Here is a 27,582-nt window from a genome sequence, read left to right as displayed (position 1 = left end):
AATAAAAAATCTCTGAAATTAGTTCTGTTTCTGACTGACATCTTCTGAGCAATTCTCTCACATTTACAGGTTCATCTTTTGAGGCCTTATTTGTTAAGCATACATTATTTCACATACCACTGGCTTAGTATGAACCAGTGAACCTACGAATTACAAGAATCTGTGCTAAAAAGCAATCTTTATTGCAAAACATGGTAGAAAATGACATCTCACATATTTGTCCACATCATACAAAGTAATTGAGGTTTAAAAGGTCTTTTACATTAACTTTGCATACATTAAATTGGTGAGGAGAACTTTACCCCATATTACTGAATGAGGTTAATTCTGAGTAATAACCATTTAATAACATTTTATCAGTGTTTTCCTGTAATGCATAGGAAATATATTCAGGAAGAATTCAATCTGTCTTCTTGGCATCATGGAAGATATTTAAACTTTGAAGTTGGTAATAAACATATATATATATATATATATATATATATATATATATATATATACAAGCACACATATATGTATGTGTGTGTATATACACACACACACACACACATATATATATATATATATATATATATATACAAGCACACATATATGTATGTGTGTGTATATATATATATATATGTTCACTTTATAATCTCGAACTACTGAAATATTGAATTTCAGTATGTCGAAACTATAGAGATGAATGTTCAAAATAGAGAAAGTGCAAACCGCGAATCTGGAAATGTCAAATTCGCTGTTATGGTTTTATGGTACGTGACATGGAATGTATTGTGTGGATGGTATATGGTTTAGTCCATAGGTTCATAGGTAGGTACTAGGCTATCTGCCCTAGGGCCTATACAAGCCCAGCCAAAAAGGTACCCTGGCTTTTGCCACCCAAGAAAATTATTTTCCTGTGCCACTGTCGAGCAGAGCCACAGAAGTGATCCCCAGGGTGAATTTCCTATTTCCCATCCAATCAACAAAATTTTTCTTGAAGAGTGCTAATGAGGAGTTTTGTTTGATATAGATAGGTAGTTTATTCCAAAGTATGGGAAGTCTCTGGGACAGGAATCTATCCCTCTGGCATGTTCTGTTTATTGTGGTAACAATGTTTAGGTCCCTAGAGCATGTAGCTTGGAGGGATTGGGATTTCTTTAAGTGGAGCATGTCCAACAGCTATGGGTTTGACATAGCTTTGTATGTTAGGCAGAGATCACCTCTGAGTAGGCGATATGCGACGGAGTAAAGCTGGTTTTCTTTGAGACGGTCTGTGTAGGGCATCTGTTTGAGCCGGTAATCCTCTTTGTGAGGTACTTCTGCGGCCTTTCCAGTTGTTGTAGATGTCTTGTGAGGGGCAAACACCCCTGCACCCCCACTACTTATATATTCTAGTGTGTGGACTTAGGTGGAATTTAAGGTACGTGACTATTTTGTAAGGGTTTTGGGTAGGTGTTTGAGTGTATGTGAGTGTGTTTGGAAGTTGTACATGTAGGTTAGGGTAGGCAGGTAAAAGTATGAGTGTTTAAGTGTTGAAAGTGGTGGTGTTTGCATGTAAGTGATGTGTGTGTGCGAGGGACTGTAAAATGTCTAGTTGTGAGTTTACTGTCTTTTTCTGTTTGGTGCAATCTCGGAGTTAGTATATATAAGTAGCGGGGGTATAGGGGGGCTTGTCCCCATGCTTATTTGTAGTGTAGGTTTGTTAATTTGTGTTTTTGTGTGTTTTGTTTTTTGTAGTGTGGGTAAGCTGGTGTATACGTAGTGTGGCATATGGTGTGTTTAACTTCGCAATTTTTACTTTTGCGGTTTTGGGGTTTTGGTATTTGCAGATTCGACTTTATAGTCTCGATATACTGAAATTCGATATGTCAGTATTTCGAGATTATAAAGTGAATCTATATATATATATATATATATATATATATATATACACACACACACACACACACACACACACACACACACACACACACACACACACACACACACAGACATATGTGTGGGTGTTTTCAAAAACTTGAAATTCATACGAACGAAACCATATGATCGAGTTTCTGAAAACTCTGGTTAACAAAGTTCTAGGTGAGTATCTGGTACCGCCTCAGGATTTATCATCAAGCCTATTTACCAGCTACCTTGTCACATGCTGTTTGGTTTAGCACAGATTACACAAGCACGTTCCAAAACCTGAGTGGACATAAACTTATTCTACTCAAAACAAAAGTTTAGTATGGAGCCATCAACTTTCGTAAATAAAGTAAGTCATTAATGAGATAATGCACAGTTTAGGGACTAAATGCACTTTATCTGAAGCCTAGCGCCTTGCTGTGTTCCTCTAACTGTGCACCACAACTCTATTAATATAACCTATCATATCTTGTATTTTTAAAACAGACCTCATAATACTAGCAGAATTAAACACAGAGACTGACCGATTTAAAAGAAAAAGCCTCATGGAATCATCATGTTTACCAGTCTACAGTATAAAACTGTAAACAAATAAAAATGGACCCATATTAAAAAAAAAGTCTTGCTTGCATGCATTCCCATGCCTGGGTAGTATGTACGTGAATTCCATTATCAGTATTAATGATTATTCATTAACCAATCTGAAGCTGAGAGTTTTGAGACCAAAGCAAACATTCTCCAAAGGATTCCATTTGTGGTTATTCTATTCTATGAACTGTATGACCTGACTATAGGGCTACTCACCTTATCTCCTGTTTCTCCTTTTAGAAAACCTGTACTTGTAAAGGTGAAAATGTCCCCTGAGACATACTCTGGGCCAGGAGGACCTGGAGGACCTGTATCTCCCTAAAAGAAAAGAGAAAGCAGCATGTAACCCATCAAATTAACAAAGCCCAACAGCTAAACATACATCAGAAATATCAAAACAGAAATCCTCAGTAACCAACAAAAGGAACGTACTTTCAAACCAAGTTTAAGATTATTGAGAAAAACAAATCATGAGAATGTTATGCTTACAAAATGTGATACATATTTATTCACTTATCAGATTTCCAAAAGTATTGTTATAATTTTTCATGGCTGCACACTTCCCTTTGAGGTCAGAAGATACAGGTACATTTATAACTTGGCAAGCACATTATATTAACACTGATGCAGACTGACACACTGGTGGTGACTTACCATAGTAATAGATTTTTTTAAGTCCAGGGATCACTGCAGTAGTAGAATTCAGAAAACATGGAAATTACTAGAAGGCATACCTTAGTATGGCTGCAGACATACACCCAGAACTTTGGACTTCTCTTGGAAGCTGTTTTCCACCTTACATTGTAGACATTAGATTGATAATGCAGAGGAAGGGGACAGTAGTCTACACCATCTCTGATTCTTTTTAATAAAAGCTCAACAAGGTTACTAACAACTGTGAATGTGGTGTATGCCCCAAAAGGAGTCAGTATGACCAACCCAAATTCAGAATTTAGATCTAAATAGAAGACATAGTAAAGTCGTTTTTGTATGTATCTTAGGGCAATAAGTATGGACATCCCTCCCATCCTTCTTGTAGGTTACTAGGTTTCCACTGGTTTTCCTCTGTTTTAATTTGCATTTTTTTTTTGAGGTGAAGTTGGGAAGGAATCTGTACTGCAGTACTCAATCACATACTGCTACTGTATGTCATACATGTTCTGTGTTCATTATATGGGTCACTATTGTAGTACAGTTCATAAACCATGGAAAAAAGTTTTAAAACTTTATTTAGTTCTAGGATGGGGAGCTAGAAGACTATGATGAACTGCAGTGACAAACACTGCACTGCTCTTGGACAATGCATCCGTCCTGTAGTGTTCAGAAAGTATGTGGATGGATATCTATGTGGCTGCATCACAACTGACTTGGGCAAAAATATTTGTAACAAAAGTAGCATAAGTAGCTGCAGATTTTGTAGAATTAGCTTTCAACCCATGGCTCCGAGACTTGCTAGGATTTTACAAGAGTGCATAATGCAGTTAGCTAGCCATTTAGGTTCATAGGTTCATACTAGGCTATCTGCCCGAGGGCATTTACAAGCCTAGCCCATAGTTTTGTGGCTTACGCCACCCCTTTAGTTTGGAGAAACTATGCCCATTATTTTGCTGTGCCTCTGTCGAGCAGTGACAGTGAGGTAATCCCTGGGGTATATCTGCGATCTCCCATCCATTGGTCAAGATTCCTCTTGAACAAGGCCAGCGAGGTGCTCTGCCTCACATATACCGGGATTTTGTTCCACAGCATAGGGAGTCTTTGGGTGATGAATCTATCCCTCCAGCACGTCCTATTAATAACCATGTCGAGGTTTAAGTCTCCTGCCCTTGTGGCTCTGAGGGATCTAGATTTTTTGAGGTGAAGCATGTTCATCAAATCTGGGTTTGACATGGCCTTGTATGTCAGGCACAGGTCACCTCTGAGCAAGCGGTAAGCAACTGAATAGAGCTGGAGTTCTTTCAGTCGGGCAGCATAAGACAGATTTTGAGACCCTTTATCCTTTTGGTGAGGAACTTTTGTGGCCTCTCCAGCTGCTGCAAGTGTCGGGTCAGATACATTCCGAATGGGGCATTGTACTCAATCATTGGTCTGATGAGTGATGAGTATAGGAGACTATGACCTCCCTTGATCTAGATGTGAATCCCTTCATGATAAGGTGGGCAATGTAGAAGGTCTTCCTAACTACTTTAGCAATATGAGTGTCGAATGAAAGGCTACTGTCAACCTGGGTCCCCAGGTCCCTGATAACTTCTTCTGTGCTCAGTGGATTGCCACCTATATGGTAGCTAGGGGTAACCTTGTTTTTTCCGAAGGGTATGACTATGCATTTCTTGGCATTTAACTTTAGGCCATGGCTCTGGCACCAGTTATCCATTTCTGTGAGACCCTTCTGAAGGATATCTGTGTCAGATGTGTTTTCGACTATGGCACCCAGTTTGCAGTCATCTGCAAACTTTGTCAGCCATAACCCTCCTGTGTTTGCTTGTACTTCAGAAAAGTAGATGCCAAACAAGAGTGGACCCAGGACTGAGCCCTGTGGGACACCACTTGTGACAGGCTTTGAGTCTGACATGGCGCCAGCAACTCTGACCCTGTGGGTTCTGTCACTCAGCCAGTTTGCAACCCATCTTGTGATGTATGGGTTTACATTTAAGCTGATGAGTTTTTCAATGATACCCGAGTGGGGTATTGTATCGAAGGCCTTCGCCAGGTCGAGGTAGGCTGTATGGACTGCCTTTCCCTCATCAATGGCCTTGGTGACTGTTTCAAAAAAGTCAACCAAGTTTAAAAGGTATGATCTGCCTTTGACAAAGCCAAACTGGGTTGGATCCAAAGTCTGCAAATTCCCTATGTCTTTATTTATGAGATCCATTATGATCCTCTCCATGGCTTTGCAGATAAGGCTTGTCAAGCTAATGGGACGGTAATTTCCAGGGTCGGTGGAGGCACCGCCTTTGTGAAGTGGGACCACAGTCGCTGTGTGCCACTCCCTGGGTATGTATCCGGAGGTGAGACTAAGATTAAACAGCTGTCCTAACTGCGGGTTTAATTCCTCGTTGAGTTCGTGGAGCACACAGCCGGGGACACCATCAGGTCCCATGGATGCTGTGTTTTTTGCCTTGGAGAGAGCAGTTCTCACCTGGGCGTTAGAGATGTTTGGGGGGCTAAAATCTTTTGGTATAGATATTTCTCCTTTTGGGGGAGAAGTTTGCACTGAACCTGTCAGCCAGTATGTTGGCAATGTCTGTAGGATCAGTAATCTTCACATCATTTTGAACTAATTCTGAGCATATCTGGGAGTTTCCTCCCAGATTTCTAACATAGCTAAAGAATGCCTTATGATTGTCTTTTGAGTCCTTAGCTATTTTTCTCTCAAAATTTGCTTTGGATGATTTTATGAGAGCTCTTAGCTTTTTACTTATAGTGATCAGCGGTGTCTTACCTTTTAAGGATTTTGCTCTATCTTGTAGTAGCTTCCTCCTTTTGTTGTAGAGTTTGTTTATGGCTGGGGTCCACCAGACTGGACGCTTGCCTTTGGTACAAAGAGTCTTTGTTTTGCTTGGGATTGCCTGATCCATGCAGCCCTGCAGGTGCTGGTAGAAGGCATTTGTAAGTGATTCAGCGGCTTGAGTAATGTTTGGGGCCTTAAAGGAGACCACACTGGTCTTGAGAAGTGTGAAGCCGGCTGGGGAGAAGTTCTTTACTGTGGTCTTTTTTATTTCAGGTGGGGGCGGGATGAGGACCTCCAGCGAGATTAGTTTGTGATCTGATCTCACCAGTGAGGGGTATACTTCCAGTGTTGAACATTGTGCTCCCATGTTCATGATGATGAGATCAAGTATGTTTTCTCCTCTTGTGGGGATGGTGACTAGTTGTTCCATGGCATTTGAGTTTATGAATTCCAGGAACTTTTGGGCTAGAGTGTTTGGGCTTGAGTAGTGTTCCCAGTCTATATTAGGGTAATTGAAGTCACCTAGTATGATGGTGTTCAGAGATACATTTATCCCCTCCAGTGTTTTCAGGAAAGCCATGTGAGGTTCCTGAGTTTGCGGTGGCCTGTAACATGCTACAAATTGCAGAGCAGTCTTGCCTATGGTTAATTGCACCTGGATGGTCTCCGATGCATCGTGCGTTGCCACCAATCTTGAGGTGTGGGTGTCCTTGATGAATATGGATACCCCCCCTCCTTTCTTGGTATTGTCCGGATTTTGGGGCCGGAAAACATGATATGAGGTAAAACCTGATAGTGCTGGGGTGCTCTCAGGAGCCTTGAACCAGGTTTCTGTCACAGCACAGACATCAATGTTCTCCATACTGAGAAGGGCCTCGAGTGCGTGCATTTTGAGGTTGAGACTTCTGGCATTGAGCAGCATTACCCTTAGTTTTTTTTCTTTATTGTGTTCTAGGGTGGTAGGTTTAGAATTTGAGCCTTGCCTAAAAAAGGCACTATGGGGGTGGCAAGAGCCTTTGCCAATATCCTGAATCCCAGGGGTGACAGGTGCAAGCAGCGTGGCTTGTCCAGCATGTCATCCCAGGCAGACAGACATTGGATCCCCTTTGAATGACACCAGAGTTTAAGCCAATTGTTAAAGCTGATCATCTTATCTCTGTATTGTGGCATCATTCTTGGTGAAGGCAGAATACTGCTCAAGGTCAGGGTCATACCTGCCTGGGTTACATAAACAGAGAGCTCCTCAATGTCTCTTTTCATGTAGTCCAAGGAGGTACGTCTCAGGTCGTTTACACCAGCGTGGACAATGACTGAGTCATACTTGTACCTGCTGTTGAGAGACCTGAGGGCTTGCGTTATGTGGCGGATTCTAGCGCCCGACAGGCAGCTTACTGTGACCTTCTCCTTACTCAGTCTGGTGAGCGGGACGTCAGTGTGTCTGACTATGGAGTCACCAATGACTAGTGTGTCTGGCATTGTGTTTGGCCTTAAGGGCTGTGACTGTTTGACACTCTGACTGTGTGGTCTATGTGTTGCAGGTGTTGTGTTCTGAGGTGGTAGTTGTTTGGGTGTCTGCTTTGGTGGCCTCTGCTGTTTTGGTAGATTTTTGATCAGAGCCTCCGAGTATGTCTTTGTGTGTTTATGTGTATGATTTGAGGTTGTGATGGTACTATGTGAGACTGGGTCTATAGTGTGTGTGGTTACCTTCTCCTCCTGTCTGGTCTTGCCAGTCCTATGTTGAGAGAGCTCAGCCTCCAGTTTGGCCGTATAGTTGCATCTCTCGCATGTATTTGTGTTTTGTGGGAGGAGGAGAGGGTTGTCTGTGTACATGAGGCAAATGTAACATTGTCTCAATATTCCCAGGTTCACCAGCTGAGCAGGAGAGGACACTAGCAACTGATCCCTCGACATGCTAGAAGGAATAGACAAAAAAACTTAAAAAAAGATTCCGCGGGATGTGGGTGACCGAGAAATGGGGTTTGCCTTTTTGGGGTACTATCTATAACAAGAGTGCTGTATCAAGGTGATAAGTACTGTAGGAGCAAGTGTTGGGCTTTACAGATAGAGAATAGTCTACTTTGGAGTCAAGTAGAGATAATCTTTTTAGTTATTGGATACGCTGATTAGATCAGTGGTATAGTTCGAGGAAGGTAGTTTTAAGGGAAAATTTGAAGAGTGGACTTTAGGTAGCCCGAATAGTTTAAACCTGATTAACCGCCGCTGCCCTAATGTGCAACGGTGGCAACTCCGCACTAAATCGCGCTAAAGCGTGCTTTATAGCAGGGGGCTGGAAAAGACAGGAAATGACCCAAAATGGCCAATAAACTACAAGTTACTGCCTTAAACCACTCCTCTAAGGACAAACAGGCAGCTCAGTACTCCCCACTCTCACTGGTGAGTAAAGAAACTTCCACCTGACCAAACAAGGAAAATGGAGAAACACAGGAACCAAGACAAAGCCCAGGGATCAGCAAAATCTGGTCTCTGGAACACTAGCTAGGAAAGTATGGAAAACAAAGTTTTTTTGTTTTTTTCAAGATTTTTTTTTTACAGAAAGGCAGAAAACACAATAAATGCTATATTTTTCGACTAATTGCTATCAAAAGCTAGTACACTTGAGTGTATTAGCCTGTAGTTTAACTTTTAAGCAAAACTTAAACTAGCAAGTGCAGTAAACAGTTTGAGCTTATAAAGACAGTAAAAACAGTGCAAACTTCGATAAAACAAGCAAAAACAGTGGTCGAAAGTCACAAAAGGTCGAAAAAGCCAAGAAAAATAGTTAAAATCTGGAAAGGTAGTCTTTTCTGGTCTCTGCTGCTACAGGAACACTGCTGGCCACCACGAGGAGCTGTGCTGAGTTCTCAATAGCTGGAAAAGCCCGACAAAGCGCGCTTTATAGCAGGGGGTTGGAAAAGACAGGAAATGACCCAAAATGGCCAATAAACTACAAGTTACTGCCTTAAACCACTCCTCTAAGGACAAACAGGCAGCTCAGTACTCCCCACTCTCACTGGTGAGTAAAGAAACTTCCCCCTGACCAAACAAGGAAAATGGAGAAACACAGGAACCAAGACAAAGCCCAGGGATCAGCAAAATCTGGTCTCTGGAACACTAGCTAGGAAAGTATGGAAAACAAAGATTTTTTGTTTTTTCAAGATTTTTTACAGAAAGGCAGAAAACACAATAAATGCTATATTTTTCGACTAATTGCTATCAAAAGCTAGTACACTTGAGTGTATTAGCCTGTAGTTTAACTTTTAAGCAAAACTTAAACTAGCAAGTGCAGTAAACAGTTTGAGCTTATAAAGACAGTAAAAAGTGCAAACTTCGATAAAACAAGCAAAAACAGTGGTCGAAAGTCACAAAAGGTCGAAAAAGCCAAGAAAAATAGTTAAAATCTGGAAAGGTAGTCTTTTCTGGTCTCTGCTGCTATAGGAACACTGCTGGCCACCACGAGGAGCTGTGCTGAGTTCTCAATTTAAATGAAACCTGCTTACAGACTGCTGTTCCCAATTTGTCATGTATGAAAAAACAAAAAAAAAAATAGTTGAATTTTCTACATTCACTGCAGTAGTCTGTGTACATGCAAGGAATGTGCCTTTTGTATTGTGAGGCTTATTGAAAATATGAGAAGTTGTATGGATTGACTAAGAAACAAGGATATACCTAGCATATAAAAGATGGGTTTGTTCTCAAAGCTACTCTGTCCTACTGAAAGTCTGTATAAGGCTCAGATACTATAACAACCTGACATTCAGAAGCCCTCCTAGTAGTGGCACTAGTAGTATGTTTAAGGAAAACTGCCTTCCAGGAGAGGAATTATAGCACAATCAGCTGCCGGTTCAAGGGCTGACAATAATACAGAATTTAGGTTTCAGGCCACTGCAACTGGTTTTATGGATGATCTAAGATGACAGATACCCTTAAAGAATTGGAAAAGAGAAAGGTGGATCTACAAGAAAAAAAATTCTGAGATACCCAAAATGTGAGCTTTAATGGAAGTATACAGTAGTCCTGAATTAAAAAGAGAGGTCAAGTAACTAAGAGCACACTGCACTAACGGTTATGAAGGGTCAGTCTGGCTAAGTGCCAGGCAAAAAATTTTTTGCATTTGCCTAAACAGGGCTTTACATTGGTACATTTACAGGTTTCTTTAAGAATCCAAACATCATATCATTCAAAGATTTCCAAAACTGGGATAAGGGTTCTATCCTATACTGATGTACTCAGGTCCCTCTCAGAAGGAATACTTTGAAAATGAGTGTGCGATTCAGCCAAAAACAGTTCTGAATTTTGCTTAAACTTTTAAAACATTCTACAGTACACTTCACCCCTTCTATCCCAATGTGTAAGGTGGCATGCCAACACTCTTGATAATTAGCTGCTCTGAAGATTGCAATAGTGGTCATTTCTAGACTTTCAAAGAAACTACAACAAACTCCTCACTGGATCAGCAGGGTGCAATTTTTTGTGAACAGTCATATGATTTCCTGCAGAACTTATGAATGAGGGAAACTGTCACTGTCCTGGGCAGGAAGGGGTGATTAGAATAATGGTGGCACTCTCTTCTTTGGCCTTCATTAGCAATTTTAGTATTAAAGGAACTGGAAAGGAACCATAAAGCAAACCCTTCCTACATCTGATTGAGAAGGCAACTGTGGCCCAAATTTCCTAGCATGGAAACTTTTAACATAATTTCTTGATCCAACTGCCTTTTAGTGAGTGCAAACAGGTCCACCTAAGAGGCTCTCCCATTCTGAACAATGTGCCTGAAGATTTTTCAACCCAAGTCCATTTGCGGGGACTTGCTGTGCGCCTACTCAGATAGATAGTTATCTGAATTTCCCATGAAAGAATGTGCACTGCTCTTAGGTGGAAGCTATACTGTAAAGCCAGGTACAATAACTTCATTTTTAACCTGTATAACTGGTAAGATGAGTCCCTCCTAGCTTGCTGACATGTTGCATCTCTGTGGTGTTGTCAATGGCTGCATCAGTGTTTCCAGTCTCCAGATGTCCTTGGAAACCTAGATCAGGATCAGTGCTTCTCTTACACTGATGTGCAGGATCACTTTATTGAGATCTCATTGCTCCTATATGTTGAGGTGTCCTGTATAGGCTCTGATGGCTATATCTGAAGCATCTATTCTTACTATTGTTAATCTCTAGATGGTCTTCTAATGGGTTAAGCATATCCATAGGTTCTTTTGCACTTCACCTGGCCACCATGGAAACTCCTTTTAGATGTCTGAAATCAGGGGAAGGGACATGTCCTTGTGCTGAGGATGACTGAGCTACTGATTCATGACAGACTACTGTATCTTTTTAATGTTAAGTTTGGCAAGAATCACCATCAGGATATAGGTTCACAGGTACATAAATTAATACAACGTCATTGATCCAGAGGACCACTAGTAGCCTAGCCACATTACTCTAGATTGCAGGCATCTATTCACATGACAAATTTATACTTAGTTTCAGCCCCTTTCAATAAGGGCTTGAGGGACCAGACTCGGGATGTATTTAGAACTGCCCATCTATTCATCTATCTTTAGATATGTCCCCAAAGCCCTGCTGTGAGGATTTCCTCCGGGCAAAGTCTTGGAAAAGACTGCACGGCAGTACCGCCTTCTCTGGAGAAAGAAAAGGCTTGCTTTGAGTAGCCTCCAGTAGCATCCCTAGGAATAACAGGGGTGTGGAGAGTTGCAGGTTTGATTTCATGTATCGCTAAACCCATGAGCCTATGAGTCTGAGTCAAGTGTTTCAGTACTTGTTCCTGGAATGTGGTCTGGATCATACAGGAATAGGTAGATGTAGATTCCTCTGAACTGAATGTGAACAAACATTGGTCTCAAGTATCTGGTGAATACTCAGGGAGCAGTGGGGAGCCCAATGGCAATGAAGTGATGTAAAAGTGTAATGAACCTGTCTTAATTCTCAAGAATATTCCGTGTCCTGGGAAAATGGAAATACGGTGGCACATGAAAGATGTCTATGGCAAGTCATCCTGAGGCATTAACAAGATTAAAAAAACCTGCAGGCTTATCACATTTAACCATCTAACTCTGAAGAACTAATTTAGTAAAGAGTGAACGTGGATGGGTCTCGAAGGTTCATCTTTTCCTGAGGCCAGGAACAGTCATGAGTAAAACACTGAACTCTCTTCTGTGGAAGATACCTCTTCCATGCACACACAGATAGTATCTGGTCTCTCACTGGTTGCCTTACTCTAGACAGCTGCTCCTTGAATAAGGGAGGTTTGTAACTTTTTTGTAGCATGATTATATTAATTTCCTTCCTCTAGGGTCTGATGTCAGTTAAACTACAGAGTTTTTAACAACTTTAATATTCTGAAATTCTAAAAAACACGGCTGTCATAGGGTCAACCAAAGCTGTGCGTATTCAGAATATGTCTCTAAAATCGTCTATTCAAACCTGGAAATCCTTGCGGACAATAATTGTTGCTCACATCAGTAATGAACCATGGAAAAGCAGTAGACATCCAAATTAACACGATGAAAACTTCTGATAAAAGGACTTTTTATTCACAATGCGGACTGGTAAGCGCTTTCGCTATTCAGCTTCTTCAAACCAAAAACAGAGTATCTAGTAGAACAAATCATTTATATACAAGATCTTAATTGATTAATTGACTGCCTATTAACAATCATACTCTATGCTGCATTTAAAGGTACATATCAGGAAAGCGTATAAAAACAGTACTACAACAACATATAAAATATTTCAAACTGTTAAAAATATATAAAATCTGTATTTCTAATCTGTCTTTATAATGAATAAATCTTTATAAAAATATATGTAAAATTATTCATGCTACATATAAAATAGTAGTTTATAAACTGTACATATGAAGGGGAAGTATGATATACTAGTGTGGGGTTATATATACTTCTATATTAAATAATGTTACTATAATGAGATGAGCCAAACGCATTATTTAAATCTATGTCTTCTATTTTTCAGTACTGGTTTTAAAGGAATTTTATCATTCAAACCAGGAAATAAATGTGCCATGGTTCTGATAATCCAGGTTGTTTCAACAGATTCTGTATAGTTGTTAATATCTCCACCTCTAATGTTAGTACTAATAACTTGTAATATAGTGAACCTGAATTTATGTGTACTATCTGTATGCATTATATGTTTTGAAAGTGCATTAACAGTAGATTGAATACGTATTTGATACAAGTGTTCTCTTATACGTTCTTTTAACATTCTGTTAGTTTTGCCTATGTAATATGCAGAACATTTCATACAACAGGCAATATAAACAACATTTTTGGAATTACAGGATCCACTAGCTGTTATATAAAAACTTTCATGGGTGGTAGGATGTATAAAAACATTCTTATTATCAAGGTATTCACAATAATTACAACTATTGCAGGAAGTAGTTCCTGTAAATATTTCAGGTTCATTTCTTATAAAATTAGGATGACATAACATTTTATATAAATTAGTCTTGTTCCGGAAAGCAAATTGTGGTTTATCTCCCAAAAATTTAGAAACTTCTGGTTCAATTTTCAATAAGTCCCAGTATTTTGTGATTATACTAGTAACAGAGTGTATGTCTTGTGTATAGTATACAGGAAATCTTAATTTACTTTGTTCATTATTCAAAACATTAGTATTCTGATTCCTGTATCTAACAAGACCTGATTCAGAAAATATAGGGCATGCAGTGTCACTGCGTAACTCTGTAACATCACTTATAGTTTGACTAATTTCAAATGTCCTATATTTCCTGTCATGAAACCTGGTACTAAGGGCCAATATTTCCTTATCATATTGTTCACTGTTAGAATTTAATCTAGAAGTTCTAATACATTGTCCCTTTAAAACATTCCTAAACACATGTGAAGGATGCATGCTCTCTCTATGGAGCAAGGTGTTCCTGTGGCATACTTTGCGATGGACACCTGTATTGAAATTACCATCATTCATTCGCCATATATTAATATCCAAAAAGGATATCATATTGTTTGAACTGGACATAACAAAATTTAAAAAAGGACATAAATTGTCAACTTGTTCTTTAAAGGAAACCAGACTATCATAACTACCTTTCCAAAGAAAGAATAAATCATCCACGAAACGCTTATAAAATAATACATTCTGTTGGTATAAAGTTAATTGATACAAATATCTTTCTTCCCAAAAGGCCATGACTAGATTGGCGTAGCTATTGGCACAGGATGTGCCCATAGCTACGCCATCTTTTTGCATATAAAACTGATTATTAAACGTAAAAATATTGCTCTCGAGTAAAGTTTCCAACAGAGAGCAAACAAAATCAATTTTACAGTTAGTGAAATCTGAATGTATTTTTAAATATTCACTGATGTATTCTATACCTTTTTCATTAGGAATATTTGTAAATAGGGATTTAACATCCATGGTGACTAAAATTAAATCTGCAAATTGGCTTTTATCTTTGGTCATCTCATAAAAATCTAATAAGAACTCTTTAGAATCCTTTAAAATATTATTATTGGTATTGACAAATGGCCTCAAAGTCTTTTCTAAAAAATAAGAAATATTCTCAGTCACCCAACCGCGTCCTGAGACTATAGGTCTCATGGGGGGATTCACAGGATCCTTATAAATTTTAGGGAGGCCCTGAACAAAAGGAATTATAGGTTCATCCAACAATAAATAGTCATACAATTGATAGTCTATAACACCCATCTTATACAAATCCTCTAAATTGTTATATACATTCTGAACTATTAGTTTTATTTCATAAAGAGAAATTATCTTATAAAATTTATCATCTGATAACATATCAGACATTTTCTTATTATAATCAATGTTATCAAAAATAACAATAGGTCCGCCTTTATCAGCCGGCCTTATTGTAATATTTCTGTCATCAGTCAAGTCACGAAGCGCCTTAAGTTGTTTAAAATTTAAATTATTTCTTAAACAACTATGTTTCTTACTAGTGTCTAAATGTATGTCATAAAGATCTTTTTCAACTGCTTTGCTAAATACCTCTATAGTGGGATGTAAATTCGGGTTAAACAAACTGGGTTTCTTAAAACTACCATAGTGCTCATTACTGTTCTTAGAATACATTTAATTTGGATGTCTACTGCTTTTCCATGGTTCATTACTGATGTGAGCAACAATTATTGTCCGCAAGGATTTCCAGGTCTGAATAGACGATTTTAGAGACATATTCTGAATACGCACAGCTTTGGTTGACCCTATGACAGCCGTGTTTTTTAGAATTTCATATTAACTTTTTATGCTGTTCGGGGTCTTTAATCTTTTGTGGTTCACATTATTCGTTACATTACTACAACTTTAATATTCTGTATATGGCCCAGGAACAGAGATGTAGGGAAGGAAAGGATGATGGATTTACTTTGCACTCATCACTGGGAAGTAAACTACTGTAAAGGGAGAGGTCCGTTACTCCTATGTTTTTCTTGCTGTTTTCCCCAACCTCTTCCTCCTCTTCAGTTCTAGCCCGATTAGCTCTGGTTTACTTCTTAATTCCAAAGAAGTCCTATCCTATTTGGAATAAAAGTGTTCAACTTATTAATACTTGGTATCTGGTATGTGTTTTTCAAGTGTTACTTGCCAATTTTTCACTAGTCTCCTATACTCCAGCTAGGAAAGGACAATGTTTTCTTCCTAAAAAGGGCCAGAATTTAGTGAAATAATTTCTTTTTATGTCTGAAATGGGTGCAGAAAAAAAAACTTTCACCATTTGCATAGTCCTGCCTTGCTTCTGTAATCATTTTAAAGACCACTCAAGCACAAGAGCTGAAGAACCAATATTTACCATTGGCGGCATTAAGAATTTGGTCATTTGCATCCTTAGGAAAGGGATGAATTCTGAGCCAAGTATGCCTTCTTAAAACCATTCGAGCAGGAGCAGCAATACTGACAGATGCAGCTAAAGTATCATACCCACATTTTATGATAGGTTTAAGGTTTGAGATTTTCATTTTCTGGGTGGCATCCACAAAGGATACTACCATCATCTCCAGCTGCCAAAAAATGTCCACTTGACACTAAAAAATATGGATCTGCACTTAACAGTTCTGGCAACCAGAACTGCAGATGTATATGCCTATTTGGCAAAACAGTCTAGAATTCTAGTTTTTCTATTATCTGCAATTTGTTTTTGGGAGGTGTTAATCTCCAACCACTTCTTATAGCAAGAAAAATTACTGCTGGGCTTGCTGTTGATGTGTCCTAAAATGCATAAACACTTCAAGGGATGGTAATTGGTCTAACTTGATTAATGCCCAGCAAATCTATGCATATTTTGTGATGGTCTAAAGTTTTTTTTGACCCACATGTGAGTGTCTCTCTAAATGAAATGTCCTCAGAAGTTGGGGTAGGTGACAGGGACTCTACCTTATTTGTATTACTTCCCCCAGAAATATAAATCTGTGAAGTGCAGGCAAACTCTTTCATTTCATCCTTGTTTATACTGACATTGGATGTTAATTGAGGTGAGGGGGCTTTCTTCCTTTTTAGTGGCACCTAAACATTGAAAAGTTTGGGCTCACTTGCTTCTCATGAAATTTTCAGTAACTGAAAATGGCCAGGAGAAATGGCAATGGTGCACATGTCCCTGAGCCCAACTCCCACTGCTAAAGGGCTAAGTATGATGATCTTGTGGGGTGGTCAGCCTACAGAATGCAGTAATAGAAGCAACAGAAATGACATCATGTGCACAAAAGGGTGGGGATATTGTCTTCCCCAGTCTCTGATGTCTTGTGAACACCTAAAAGGTGGAGATATCTTCCTCCTCAGTCTCAACATCTGATTTGATATTGGGCCAGAAGTTGTCAACTGGAGAGCACTGTCCTCATGTGGTGCAGAAATTGAAAAACTTGGTGAATGGTCAGTTTCTTCAAAGTGATACTACCTGCTGGCTGGGATTTTAATTTTAGGGCCAGTGCCTTTCCGTCTTGTTCCTCAACAGAAATGGAGTCTTCAGGACTGAGTGAGTCTACCATGGTCACTCAGTCCTCTTCCACTTTGTCTGTTTCCCATATACCTATCTTCCAGGATTTCTCCATTCTTTATGCTTCTCTTCTTTCTTACTAAATACTATAGAAGGAGGTCTGTCAGCCTTTAAATTGACTATGAAATCTTGGCCTAGTGCTATGATCTGTAGCTTTAAATAAACTGCCAACGACTTGGCATATTAGCTAAAGTTTTCTTCCTAAACAAACAGCATTCTCTGCAGGCAAAACAATCACAATGAAGGTGGTAATCCTTCACTGGGATCTGCTTACTACTTTCACACTTGTCATTTTTTTCCAGGGCCATCATGGACTTTAGAAAGACCAGAAGCTAATGTTTGATCTGAAGCAAGAAGAAGAATAATACACAGTGATGAAAAACTAAAATTTCAAAAGATGAAAATGCAAAAAAATCTTTCCAAAATGGTGCTTTTCTCCTTCAGAGATGTAGTCTGATTTGGACTATATGCCTGAATAACAGCAAAAAGAATGAAAGCTAGCATAGGTTGCTCTATCATGTCTATCTACTGTTGGTCTGATGCCTGTGGTAGAATAAGACCAGCCTGTTTGGGGAACACAAGTTCTGGGTGACTGGGCTGACTGCTGCACTGATGAACACTTGCAAGTTTTTTTTCCTATGATTTATTAACAATACTGCAACAGTGACGGCTTAGTGGAAGAGACAGCAAACCGTGTTCACCATATGCTGATAACAGTGGGCTATCAACATGATACTGAAAAATCTCATAAGTGATTTTGAGCTGTTATCCTGCAATACACTATATCTAACAAACAATCTGCTTTTAGTCTTTATTCTACAATCTTTTTAGTAAAAAACACGTTGTCTACTACTTAAGGAGAAAGGATAACCTGCAGCCTTTTTCAGATATAGTGTAGAGACAGACTTGACATTCAAATACCCCCATCACAAAAACCTTTCCAGTGGGCAAGACAAACAATTCCACAATTATGAATATACTACTAGAGGATCTTAACAGGAAACATTTTTGATGCTGTCCAACATGGTCTTGTAAGAAGATATAGCATAATGTAAAAATTAAAATTTCTGAACTTGGTTTCTTCAAAACAGTTATATTGTATACCACTGTTCCAACCACTGAATATTCAACATAATCCTTATAGCTGCATACAACATACCATACATACAAAGTGCACATTAAATCACGTTTAATTCCACATTTACACTATTTAATTTTCAACCTGCACCCATACGTAATAGACATGCTCTAGCACTTCCCACAAAGCACAGCTTTCTAACTATGAGGTAGTCACTGCTGCAGCACAAACAGCACTTTGACTCAGAAGAGAATTTCTAGAATACACAACATATGCCACACCAATAGCATCACTTACTTCACCTTCACAAAACCATCGCATACACATTCAGTTTCACAGTATACAGTAGACATACCACACAATACCATTCAAAATGCAGTCAGTAAATGACTAACACAGTATTTCCCATTGTAAGAAGTAGATACAACTTTGTCAACCAGGCAACCACCTTAAAAATGTTGACTCTGTAATAGATCTAAACTTCAATGATATAAACCAGCCTGATGATGCAGAGGAAGAGCTCCTGTCTACAGCGACAGTGAGCCAGTTTTGACTAATAACCCTAGTTCTTAGCAGATGATGGCCCTGTCTCCTCTATTCTTGAGAATAAGGTATCAGAGTGCATGTTTTCTGACAGCCTATTGGTGGATACTGAGAAGTCTGCAGCAAGATGGTAAGCAAGCAGTGTTGACATGTACTGACACACCGTTGAGAGCAGCACTACACCCTTGGAAACAGACACACTAACGTCAAGAAAAATGCAATATACATCCTATGCTTGGTGAATGGAGGGGGAATACAAGCAGGCCAAAACAAAACAAAAAATTCCCCAGTCCCACATATGGCAGTAACAGGACTCATTTCAAAGCTCTCCCTGAATATGAAGAAAATATATTTGCAAGTGACGGGGTGCTGAGGTGCCTAAGGCCAGCTAAGAAGATAAAAAGATGCTAGAGTCTGTCATCCATATTTTATTACACAAACTAATATCCTTACCTTTACTACATTACCTTTTTAATTGCAAGTGTCACCCAGATTCACATGATTTTCACACAACTATTCTATGTTAGTCATCTCCATTACTTCACTTCCCCTGATGCTAGCAACTCAGATTCCACTGTTCCATTTTTTTATAGCCTGACTAGTAAAGTGTGTGCGTGAAGGTGAGACTTGGAACTATTTGTCTCACAAATGTGAAAATGAAGTATGATGCCAAACTCAAAATAAAATGCCAAAGTAAAAACAATGAATATCAAACCTCACTGTGTAGTTGTTAAAACATTTCTGCTTGGAAACTTCATCCTCTTGCACCCTCTATGTCTCCCCTGCTAGGTATACATATCTGAGTTTGCTCTACCTCAGAATAAGGATGACAGTTTGAGGTATTAGTAGCCTCAGACTTAACCTGTTAATGTGCAATCACACTTTAGACTTCCAAGAATTATAAATGTGTACTTAAAATTTCAAAAGCAGCAAAACCCAGGCAACCTTGCTGCACCTGAAGTCCTTCTTGACTCTAGAGGCAGTGAAAAACCTGCCTTCATCAGAGCTACTGCCTTTCTGGCTCAGCTGCACTTTTGCTGCTGTCTATTGTTTGCAGTAGATGCTTTGTGAGTATACTTGCCACTATTGTATGCCTGAACTGGATGGCTTGACTCAGATGTTCTCTCTTTAGGATGTCTGGACAGCTTCCTACTGAGATAGTCCTTTGTCAGGGGCAGGTTGGTTAGGTGCCAGACCCTACTGGATGCTATTCTGAGTAATAGGGATAAGACAAATGTCCAAGAAGTCCATTTGCTTTACATCACATCTATAAGTAAATGTCAAAAAAGTGGTGGTACCATTCAAATACTCTACAAATGCTTTTATTTCATCTGGTTCACCCATCCACAAAATGAGCACATCATCCAAAAATCTTAAAAATGAACCCATTTTGTTCAGAAAAGGGGGCCGGAAAACAAACCTTTTCTCCCACTCAAGTAATACCAGGTTGGCAAATGTAGAGGCACACTTGGCTCCCATTGCAACACCTGCTGTCTGATGAAAATATTCACCCTCAAAATATATACAGTTGTTATTCAATACTATATTCATAAGTTCTAATGACTAATTTTGTTGTTACTTAAGTCACTGAGGTTGGTCAGGTTACTACAAAAAGACTCTAAACCTACAGTGGATATAAAATGTTTACACACCCCTGTCAAAATGTCAGGTTTTTGTGATATAAAAAAATGATACCCCAATAAATCATTTCAAAACTTTTTCCACCTTTATGTGACCTACAACCTGTACAATTCAAATGAAAAGCAAACAGATTTGTTAGGGGGGAAAATATAAAAAATAGAAAACGTACAATAAGCTGGTTGCATAAATGTGCACACCCTTCAACTAATACTTTGTTGAAGTACCTTTTGATGTAATTACACCATTGAGTCTTCTTGGGTACACACCTGCCATCAATTAAACAGACTCTGATTAACCCTAAATAAAGTTCAGCTGTCCTAGTAGGATTTTCCTGACATTTACTCAGTTGCCTGCTACAGCAAAAGTTATAATTCACAGAGAGCTTACAAAGCATCACAGAGATCTCATTGCTGAAAGGTATCAGTCAGGAGAAGGGTACAAAAAAATTTCCACAGCATTGGATATATCATGGAACACAGTGAAGAAAGTCATCAAAAAGTAGAGAAAATATAGGACAACAGTGACATTGCAAAGAACTGGACGTCCCTCCAAAATTTATGAAAAGACAAGAAGAAAACTGGTCAGGGAGGCTGCCAAGAGACCTACAGCAACACTGAAGCAGCTGCAAGAATTTCTGCCAAGTACTGGTTGTGTACTACATATGACAACAATCTCCCGTATTCTCCATATGTCTGGGCTATGAGGTAGGGTTGCAAGAAGAAAGCCTTTTCTTACACAGAAAAACATCCAGGCCCAGCTAAAATTTGCAAAACAATACATCAAGTCCCCCAAAAGCATGTGGGAAAATGTCTTTTTAGCCACAATTCCAAAAGGTACATTTGGCACAAAAACAACACTTGGCATCACCAAAAGAACACCATCCCCACAGTGAAACATGGTGGTGGCAGTATCATTCTTTGAGGTTGCTTTTCTTCAACTGGAACTGGGGGTTTAGTCAAGGTGGAGGGAATTATGAACAGTTCCAAATACCAGTCACTTTTAGCCCAAAACCTTCAGGCATCTGCTAGAAACCTCAAGATGAAGAGAATTTCACCTTTCAACACAACAATGACGCCAACTATACATCCAAATCAACAAAAGAATGGCTTCACCAGAAGAAAAAAAGAAGTTATGTACTCACCATAACGTTCCATGTTTGTTGTCCATCTCACCATTCATTCTTACTGGATGGGTTCGGAGCCAATCCTCAGCTCCGACTTGGCCGAATACACTAGCTCGAAGTCTCTAACTTGGCTTGTGGCAGAATGGGAATCCCATCATGCAGTGGTGCAATTCCCCAGATCTTGTTTGCTGCCAATCTTAAAAATTTGTCTAAATTAATAATGTGACATCAGGTATAGAGATAACAAGGAAATACAAAGGAGCTCCTCTAGTAAGGAAGGAAAACCTCACCTCTAGGTCCTCTAGGAGTCCTTGGCTGGGGGAAGGTGGGAGGGTCGTAAGAATGAATGGTGAGATGGACAACAAACATGGAACGTTATGCTGAGTACATAACCTGTTTATGTTATGTTGTCCTATCTCGCCTTCATTCTTACTGGATGGGACAGCGTCTCTAGCACCATTTCCCTGGGTGGCTCACGGGAGTATACCTTTGAGCACAGTGGAACCAAAGGAAGCCCTGTCCCTAGAGGCCAAATCAACTTTGGAATGAGTAATAAACGTATGGGGACTTGCCCACATAGCAGCGGCACAAATACTGTTCATTGACAATCTGGGTAGGTAAGCAGAGTATGTTGCTAATGCTCTGGTCGAGTGGCCTCTAACTTTGAATGGTAAATTCCTATTATTTGAGATGTATATAAAGGTAATGTAATTTGACAGCCAATTTGAAAGCATAATTTTTGCTTCAGAAAAGGAAATAAACAATTGATCTGTTTTCCTGAAATCGTTAGTTCTATGTATATAAAATCTAAGTTGCGTATGCACATCCAGTTGGTGAAGTTTGTACTCTACCTTGTTGCTATGATTGAGAAAAACACTGGGAGCTCAATAGATTGATTTAGATTGGTCTGGGAACAAACTTTTGGCATAAACTACTGAAAACTCTTGATGTCCACCACGGCAGTAAAACTTAATAGTAAAATCAAAACTTTAATAAAAAAAATATAACATAAAACAAGCAGTCCTTAGTCTTCCGATAAGCGCTTTCGGCAAATAAGCCTTCCTCAGATCGTGTAAAAAGAACTGTTCAGCTTTTGTATTTATAAGGCATCACAGCCATTCCTCATTTAGTTCTGTGACACGCCCTTGTTGCAAACCAAAAGGATGCCAGCTAGCAGAGAGGTATAATTTCCTTCATTGAAATTAAAGGGGCAGTGCTTCTCTTTACTATAAGATTGTATATGAGAAAACTAACAGCTATAGATGTAAACACATTATATGAATAAAGCAACATTCAAGTAAACTTGCTAATCATATTCCTTCTATTCCTAAGTGCAGGTTTTAATGGCACAATGGTATTCAAGCCTGGTGATCTGTTTGCTCTTAAATTAATTATCCAGCATGTTTCCCTTAACTCTGTGCGCTTATGAACATCGCCTCCTCTAGTGGTCTGGCAGACTGCCTCTATGGCCTTAAATACAAAGTAATGAGAAGGATACTGTGCTACGTGGGCTGCTAAGGCATTATTGGGATCTTTCTGTTTGATGTCCCTCAAATGTCTGAGGATACGTTCCTTAAGACGTTGATCTGTTTTGCCAACATAGAAAGCACTACATTGGCAGCAAGTCGCTAAGTATACGATGTGGGAACTAGTACATTCAGCATAGACATTGAAATTGTACTGTTGCCTGGAGTATGGATGTACAAAAGCATTGGAGCTGTCAATGGAGTTTCAAGCTTTGCATCTTAGGCACTTGAAAGTGCCCTTTCTATTAGAATTGGGCCTATTTCTTTCAAATTCATCTGTTACAAATGAGACATTTCAAATTCTTCTTATTCTTGTATAGGAATCTGGGCTGTTCACCTACAATGTCTCTTATTTTGTCATCAGTTGTCAGTACCAGCCAAAACTTCCCAATAACTTCACATACTTGCTTATTGTCAGCAGTGTATGTTAAGAAACATTTAAGTTGCTGTGATTGAGTTTTAAGATCCAGACTCTCATGATGACTCGATGTAGGTTCAGAGAAGTAGGGACATCCCTTTCCTCTCCTTAATTCCTGTGGATCATGCTTCAATCTTAAATTCTTTCTTTTATAAGATCTTTTACTTAAATGTGTCTCAATATTTCTCTGTTCTGCTATAAAGTCTTCATTCTCAGTACATAATCTTGAAGTTCTTAAGATCTGATTCTCAAAGATGTTATCAAAAATATGTCCTGGGTGCATACTCCCCCTATGCAGATAATGATTTCTCCAGGTTTCTTTTTTATGAATTCCTGTACTGATACCTCTATCAGGATGCAGATGAATCTTTACATCCAGAAATTCTATGGTCTCCGAAGAATGTTTAACCACAAACTCTAGAAAATCAGTGCTCTTACTGATAAAGTTGACAAAAAGGTCCAATTGTGTAGAGCTGCCTCTCCAAAGGATAAAGACATCATCCACAAAACGGCTGTAGTACACTAGGTATTGTTTCCAAGTGCTGGGAATTGAGGAGAGGAAAGGGACGTCCCTACTTCTCTGAACCTACATCGAGTCATCATGAGAGTCTGGATCTTAAAACTCAATCACAGCAACTTAAATGTTTGTTAACATACACTGCTGACAATAAGCAAGTATGTGAAGTTATTAGGAAGTTTTAGCCAGTATTGACAACTGATGACAAAATAAGAGACAATGTAGGTGAACAGCCCAGATTCCTATATAAGAATAAGAAGAATTTGAAACGTCTAATTTGTAACAAAGATGGATTTGAAAGAAATAGGCCCAATTCTAATAGAAAGGGCACTTTCAAGTGCCTAAGATGCAAACCTTGCAACTCCATTGACAGCTCCAATGCTTTTGCACATCCATACTCCAGGCAACAGTACAATTTCAATGTCTATGCTGATTGTACTAGTTCCCACATCATATACTTGGCGACTTGCTGCCAATGTAGTGCTTTCTATGTTGGCAAAACAGATCAACGTCTTAAGGAACGTATCCTCAGACATTTGAGGGACATTCGCAGAGACTTCCCTTACTATGGAACAGGGTCCCGATCTACATAAGACAGAGCCCCTCACTATCACTCTTCAAGAGGAACCTTGATGAGTGGATGGGTAACAGAATGTTCACACCGGGGATCACACCAACAACACTACTAGATAGGGGACAAGGGTACTAGCTGCTAGTACAAGGGTCTAGGGAACTACTAAAGGGGTGGTGAATACCGCACAACGTGGCTGGGCTAATATATACCTTTGGGCAGATAGCCCAGTACCAACCTATGAACCTATGAACCTATCAAACAGAAAGATCCCAATAATGCCTTAGCAGCCCACGTAGCACAGTATCCTTCTCATTACTTTGTATTTAAGGCCATAGAGGCAGTCTGCCAGACCACTAGAGGAGGCGATGTTCATAATCGCACAGAGTTAAGGGAAACATGCTGGATAATTAATTTAAGAGCAAACAGATCACCAGGCTTGAATACCATTGTGCCATTAAAACCTGCACTTAGGAATAGAAGGAATATGATTAGCAAGTTTACTTGAATGTTGCTTTATTCATATAATGTATTTACATCTATACCTATTAGTTTTCTCATATACAGTTTTATAGTAAAGAGAAGCACTGCCCCTTTAATTTCAATGAAGGAAATTATACCTCTCTGCTAGCTGGCCTCCTTTTGGTTTGCAACAAGGGCGTGTCACAGAATTAAATGAGGAATGGCTGTGATGCTTTATAAATACAAAAGCTGAACAGTCCTTTTTACACGATCTGAGGAAGGCTTATTTGCCGAAAGCGCTTATCGGAAGACTGAGGACTGAAGCTACACGCTCCAGGGATCTAAACCTTGTCATCACAATAAACAAAACATGCTGGAGGGATAGGTTCCTGACCCAGAGACTCCCCAGACTCTGGAATAGATAGCCCATACATGTCAAGCAGAGTGCCTCTTTGGACCTCTTCAAGAGGAACCTTGACGATTGGATGGGAGAAAGGAAATTCACCCCAGGGATCACGTCAGTCACCCTGCTAGACAGGGGTCCAGGAAAGTAAATAATGTGGGAAGAAATAGCCAGGGAATTGTTATGGCTAGGCTTGTATAGGCCCTAGGGCTGATAGCCTAGTACCAACCTATGAACATCCACATCCCATCCCCACCCCCAGTAAGGAAACCTCCATAAAGAACTTCTCCAAAGCCAACTTCATGCTTCTCAAGTCAGAAGTGACAAACTTTATGACACCCATGCAGACAGGAACTGAATGTTCGACTGCTGAATCCTACGCTAAGGCACTGTATGAGCATATCCACTCATGCATGAATTGTGCCATCATAAATAGAACCAAGATGTTCTCCTCCAAAAAAAAAGAAGCCAATCTTGTGGTCTCCTGCCATAAACAAACTTTGCAACAAAAGGAAGAAACTGTTGCAGAAAAGAGGAAAGTCCCAGGATGCAAAAAACACTCCCTTACCAGCCTCAGTAGGAAGCTGAGATCCCTCATAAAATCCTCCAAAGCTAGTTACGAAAATAAAATTGCCAAAGATTCCAAAGACAACCACAAGGCATTCTATAACTATGTCAAGAATCTAAATGGCAATGCTCAGATCGGCTCTGAGGTACAACAGAATGGCATTAAATATACTGATCCCAAGGATATTGCCAATATCCTGGCAGATCAATTCAGTGCCTTCACCCCCCTCTTACCCCCTAAATGGCCCATCTCATTACTGGAAGATTGCAAAATTCCGGTAATAACAGCCACACAGGTAAAAAATGTACTCTCCAAAGCTAAGAATACAGCATCCATGTGACCAGATGACATCCCGGGCTGTGTACTACATAAACTACAAAATGAACTGGCACCTCACCTAAGTGTCATGTTTAATCATAGCCTCACCATAGGCTTCGTGCCCACTGAGTGGTGCACAGCTACAGTTATCCCACTTCACAAGGGGGGATCCAACTTGGATCCCAGGAACTACTGCCCCATCAGTCTGCTGAGCCTGATCTGCAAGGCCATGAAACGTATTATCATGGAATTTAAAAGCAAAGACATTGGCAACCTTCAAACACTGAACCCCCACCCAGTTTGGGTTTGTGAAGGGCCAATATTGTCTTCTGAACCTGATTGACTTCTTCGAATCAGTCACCAGAGCTGTGGATGAGGGTAAGGAAGTCCACACAGCCTATCTGGTCCTTGCCGAGGCCTTTGACACCATCCCCCACTCTGAAATCATAGATGGACTTACTAAGCTGGGCATTAATCCCTACATCACTTGAAGGGTTGCCAACTGGCTCACTGACAGAACCCATACTATAAAAGTAGCCGACTCCAAATCCATCTCCAGACAAGTGACAAGTGGAGGACCTCAGGGTTCAGTCTTGGGACTGCTCTTGTATGGCATCTACTTCTCTAAAGTACAGGCCAAAACTAAGGGACTCTGGATAACAAAGTATGCAGATGACTGCAAATTGGGAACCATTACTGAATCCCCAAATGATGTGGATACTCTACAAAAGAGCCTTACAGAAACAGATGCTTGGTGTCAGAGCCATGGGCTCAAGCTCAATGCCAAGAAATGTATAGTTATCCCCTTTGGGAAAAAAACATATACTCATGAATTACCACATAGGTGGCAGTACACTAAACACTGAAAGTGTGATACAGAGACTTAGGGACACAGGTGGACAGTGGTTTCACCTTCGATAACCACATCGCCACAACACTCAGGAAATCCTTCTATTTGGCACACCTCATCACTAAGGGCTTTTTATCCAGAAAAAAGGAGGTCATTGTTCCACTGTATTCATCCCTCATTCGACCCATTATAGAATATGACACCCCATTTGGTATGTACCTCTCAAGACATCTGCAACAACTGGAAAGGCCGCAGAAATACCTCACTAAAAGAATCACAGGCCTAAAGTAGATGCCCTATGCTGACCACCTTAAAAAACTCCAGCTATACTCTGTCGCATATTGTACACTCAGAGGCGATCTCTGCTTAACATACAAGGTGTTGTCAAACCCAGGGCTGTTGGACATGCTACACTTAAAGAAATCCCAATCCCTCAGTGCCACACGCTCCAGGGATCTAAACCTTGTCATCACAATAAACAAAACATGCTGGAGGGATAGGTTCCTGACCCATAGACTCTCCAGACTCTGGAATAGACTGCCTATACATATCAAGCAGAGCACCTCTTTGGCCCTCTTCAAAAGGAACCTTGATGATTAGATGGGAGAAAGGAAATTCACCCCAGGGA

The 27,582-nt window shown here is 39.7% G+C and overlaps 1 protein-coding gene across 3 annotated transcripts in view; it reads right to left on the bottom strand.

Moving 5' to 3' along the window:
• COL4A6 (collagen type IV alpha 6 chain) overlaps positions 1-27,582 on the bottom strand; it is a 4,024,271-nt gene that overhangs the window by 1,900,003 nt on the left and 2,096,686 nt on the right. For all 3 annotated transcript variants that reach the window (XM_044057202.1, XM_044057203.1, XM_044057204.1), the window contains one exon: positions 2,695-2,796. In XM_044057202.1, coding sequence (XP_043913137.1) covers positions 2,695-2,796 — 102 coding nt within the window. The remainder of the gene's footprint in view (positions 1-2,694; positions 2,797-27,582) is intronic.

The sequence above is a fragment of the Protopterus annectens genome, chromosome 15.part0, assembly GCF_019279795.1.
Source record: "Protopterus annectens isolate FY-2018-M chromosome 15.part0, PAN1.0, whole genome shotgun sequence".
Lineage (NCBI taxonomy): Eukaryota > Metazoa > Chordata > Ceratodontiformes > Protopteridae > Protopterus > Protopterus annectens.
Note: the sequence above shows the minus strand (reverse complement) of the source record. Positions and strands in the feature narration are given on the sequence as shown.